Genomic DNA, 4,181 nt, shown 5'->3' with positions numbered 1-4,181 from the left:
TTAGTTTTTACATTATCTTTTAATATATCTTTGTTTTGGCCTAACTGTGAAGCGCTTAGATCAACTTCCGTTGTTATAAGTGACATTTTCATTTCTCTAGTCTGTAACTCCTTAAACACTCCCTGCACTTTGTGTTGACCTTTAAATTGCTATTTAATTGAATTAATTTAATGATTTTTTAAATTGAAGCGAAAGAACAACGTGTCTTCTTTTAGAGGTAAAAAAAGTTGATTTTTGTAGTACCAAACCTTGTCTTTAGATGGCGCCACATTTTCTGCAACGAGTACTGTGTCATGTCCCTTACGACTTCCCGTCCGCTACCTTTCTCCTGACACGTAGCAACCACTGTCAAGTTGGCAGGGCTCTGGTTAGAGTTGTACGCTGTCATACAGGCAAGTCACTGTGTTATAATGCTTTTTGAAAATAAAGATAACGATTCCGTTTAAATAAGTTAAATAAAATAACACGTCATTGGTAATATGCGCAGTATTTGTAAGTTACGTCTCTGCAACTGTTAAAGCTAACAAACTAGCGACAGAGTGAACGATTAGCCTTCTAAAGATTAGTAGATGCTAACAGCTTTAAAGCAGTCATGTCGGTTATCTATAGGTGATTTCGCTTTTTAAATAGTTTGCTAGTTGGTACACCTAATAGTGAAGATCCAAAAAAGGGTTTACAGCCTGTAGTTGTCTTGTTTTTTGTTAGTGAAAGTGGTAGCATCTTTTAAGGAAGCTACCGTTATCCCTAACAAGCTAACGCTGCTCTCCTCGTCGTTAAACAAAATTAAACACAAATATCCAGATGCTTTTTGGAGAGACAGTAGTGAGGCATAAAGCATTTATTTGGACACTGCCTGTAATTTTTACCTTGATTGTTTATCTATATTCAACTTTCCGTAGCCCCATTGTTTTTGTTTGATACAAATATCACTTTCGACACTTCCAGGAACATGTTTGGGCTTAATTATTGTTTTGTAGGCTTAAAACGCAGACTGATATTGCTTTGTTTTGATGTTATTGTATCAAATTCAAACTCAGAGAGAAGTGGGGGAGTCTCTGTTTTTGTGTAGAACATCACATTTTAAGGACTCATTTGTATTAATTACTTTATATGAGTTTGGATGTTTTGTTAAGAAAAAATAATACACTGACAGCAGAGACGTTTTGTACCCTTGAACATCATTTTCTGAGACCTTTACTGCTTCTGGCTTTAGATGGAGGTAAAGTTCAGCTTTTTGTGTTTTGAGGTTTTAAAAACTCACTTGATTGAGTTGAAAGCAGATATTTATTTTGGTTGTTACAACATATTAAATTTCGTCCCATCAAAAACTAATTTTTTGCTTTCGGTGGATCAAACACAATAATGCCCCACATATGTTATAGATGATGTTGGTTGCATCTTTTGAGCAGCTGTCTGTGTTTGCCTTCATAAAAACTGTTTTTTCCAGCTTTATAGTTATTTAATTAAAAGAGGGCATACATTTCCATGAAACAGAAATTGACTCAATTGTTTATTTATTGTTAGTCCTTCAAAGGCAATTTTATGTTCGATTGAAATGGGTTTTTTTTTTACTCTTGTCATACAGTTTATGTGTATTATTAAATCAAAAGTAATGCCATCGCTGTTGACCAAATTTCATATAGCTGTAACCCTAAACTCTCCAGGTAAATTGCCAAAAATTTGTTCGAAAACGTTGCTGCAGTTGTTGAGCTTCCTGTTTTTTCAGGTCTACTTTACATCAGAAACATTAAACTTTAAATATGCCTTTAAAGCAATTATTACATGGCTACTTCTTAGCAGTCATTTGAATAATGCATAATTCAAACCAAATTAAAAATAAAACTGAAATGTCTGACATGATTCATAATGTCATTTGTGTCTCTTTGTTCCCCACAGAGTAAGAAATGTCGGGGTTTGATAACTTCAACACAGACTTTTACCAGTCCAGCTACAGTGTAGATGACCAAAGCCAGGGTGGCTATGGCTACAGCAACTCTGAAAACCCCTACAACAAGTAAGAAAGAAAAGTTGTTTCTGTCTGATTCTCCAGACACATTTTAAAAGAAACAATCATGTCTTTAAAGTGCCACTTAAGGAGCTAAAACCTACTCTGTGTGACATGCAGTGTAGCCTCTGCCTACACTGTATTTAATGTTGTTGATATTTCAAGTGATGATTAGAGATTGCAAAAATATCTCTGTGTGTGTATGAGGGAGATGGGGGTTTTAGAATGTATTCCTTTGTTACGTACTGTTATGTATGTTTTTTATTCCGAGTACCAGATTATGCAGAGGGTTTTTGTTAGACTGTTTTGTGTCCCATCGTTCACTGTCAATATGCATTTTCCAGGCCGTACGGTCAGTATGATTACTCCCAGCCCATGGGCTATTCTGCCCCGGGAATGATGCAGCCTCAGCAGCCATACACAGGACAAATCTTTCAGCCTACACAGACCTACAACCCATCCACGCCACAGTCCATGTACAGTAACAGCTTCGATGACGAGCCACCGCTGCTAGAAGGTAAATTAGGCACAGCACGAACACTACAATTTCTGGATTATAACAAACTGCTTTTTGTGTGTTTTTTCCTAAGAGTGACAAGTGTCGATATTATCATTTAATCAAGTGACTGTATAAATCAACTGATGTCTATTCTGAATGTGCAATTTGTGTTTCGTCTTAGAATTAGGCATCAATTTTGACCACATCTGGCAGAAGACTCTGACAGTGCTCCACCCGCTGAAAGCAGCAGATGGCAGCATCATGAACGAGACAGACCTGGCTGGCCCGATGGTCTTTTGTTTGGCCTTTGGGGCAACACTCCTCTTGGTAAATCACTCTGATGCCAAAAATAAAATAAAATAAATCCAGATACGAATGATTGCATTTTGACAGTTACATATTTTTGGCTCTTTGGTTTTACACTACAGTCAATCAGCTGAATTTGCTATATGGTAATGAAATTGCTAAGTGTCAGCTAATTTGAGTAGATTTTTATTAGAACTTTACTCAAATTAAATTAAGGTTAAAACACTTAAAATCTTTGATCCTCAACTAATGTCTACGATCCGCTAAATGTGCCACAACTGTTAACTTGCTCAGTAATGAAATTGCCATCTCAAAACTTCACTGAGCATATGGAGTGTACTTTTATACCTCCAAACTTATTCTGATGTTTATTCCAGTGCTGTTTCTGTCTGGGGCGTTCAGCCCAACTCTACACATTTTTTAAATAACTGGTTTACTGTGAGTCATATTGAAGCAGAAGCATGAAAGCTTGTTAGTTAGGTGTGAGATTTCACTCTTTGCTTTCTAACTTACTCAGTTTAATGTTGAAACTTGGAACTTTAATGTGGCATTTACTAAGTTAATTTTAATTAAACATACTGAAGTATATGTATCTTTTTGTGTGCGTTTACATTTTAATTTGTTTTTCTGTTTACAGTCAGGTAAAATCCAGTTTGGTTATGTATACGGCATCAGTGCGATCGGCTGCCTCGCCATGTACTGCCTGCTCAACCTTATGAGCATGACAGGTGTGTCCTTCGGCTGCGTGGCCAGCGTGCTGGGATACTGCCTCCTCCCCATGATCCTCCTCTCCAGCTTTGGAGTCCTCTTCTCGTTACAGTGAGTTGACAGCGAAACACTTTATGCAAGAAAATGAAGCTATGTGATTTGTTTCTCGATCACAATTCACAAAACTCTTGTCTACAGATTCTAAAATAAACACGAATCCATGTCACCTTCACCCACTTCATTATCGCCATTTAGTATCAGCTCAGAATGCGTGAAATGAGGCAGCTACTAAAAATAATAAAAAAAACAATATTTGGTAGTTACTACGATAGAAATATTTGGACTAAAAAGTAAGAAAAATGTAGTAAGTGTGAGGTAACAGGGCTACTATCTTACTTAAAGAGGAACACATTGAAAGAAAAAAAGTAAAAGTTGCATAAACAAAACCAAAACACATGATACCTTCTTAAGAGAAATGCAGAGATGCTAACAAAAAAAAGTTGCCAGACTTTAAAAATAAATATACAGTTCAACTGAACATCTGTTTATACCAGGGGTGGAAATTAAAAATTTTGTCCACCAGCCATAGTGGCTGGTGGACAAAATTTTTTACCAGCCACTCAAATATTTTACCAGACACTATTTTTTGTTGTGACAAAAAGT

At 36.4% G+C, this 4,181-nt stretch overlaps 1 protein-coding gene across 1 annotated transcript in view; it reads left to right on the top strand.

Moving 5' to 3' along the window:
- Positions 1-288: 288 nt before the first annotated feature.
- The window catches only part of yipf5 (Yip1 domain family, member 5), a 6,683-nt gene continuing 2,790 nt past the window's right edge, over positions 289-4,181 (top strand). Inside the window, exons 1-5 of the mRNA XM_017421258.2 lie at positions 289-392; positions 1,897-2,014; positions 2,350-2,522; positions 2,686-2,831; positions 3,448-3,629. Of these exons, the coding sequence (XP_017276747.1) occupies positions 1,905-2,014; positions 2,350-2,522; positions 2,686-2,831; positions 3,448-3,629 (611 nt within the window). The 5' untranslated portion in view covers positions 289-392; positions 1,897-1,904. The remainder of the gene's footprint in view (positions 393-1,896; positions 2,015-2,349; positions 2,523-2,685; positions 2,832-3,447; positions 3,630-4,181) is intronic.

Source organism: Kryptolebias marmoratus, linkage group LG13 (assembly GCF_001649575.2).
Source record: "Kryptolebias marmoratus isolate JLee-2015 linkage group LG13, ASM164957v2, whole genome shotgun sequence".
NCBI lineage: Eukaryota > Metazoa > Chordata > Actinopteri > Cyprinodontiformes > Rivulidae > Kryptolebias > Kryptolebias marmoratus.
Note: the sequence above shows the minus strand (reverse complement) of the source record. Positions and strands in the feature narration are given on the sequence as shown.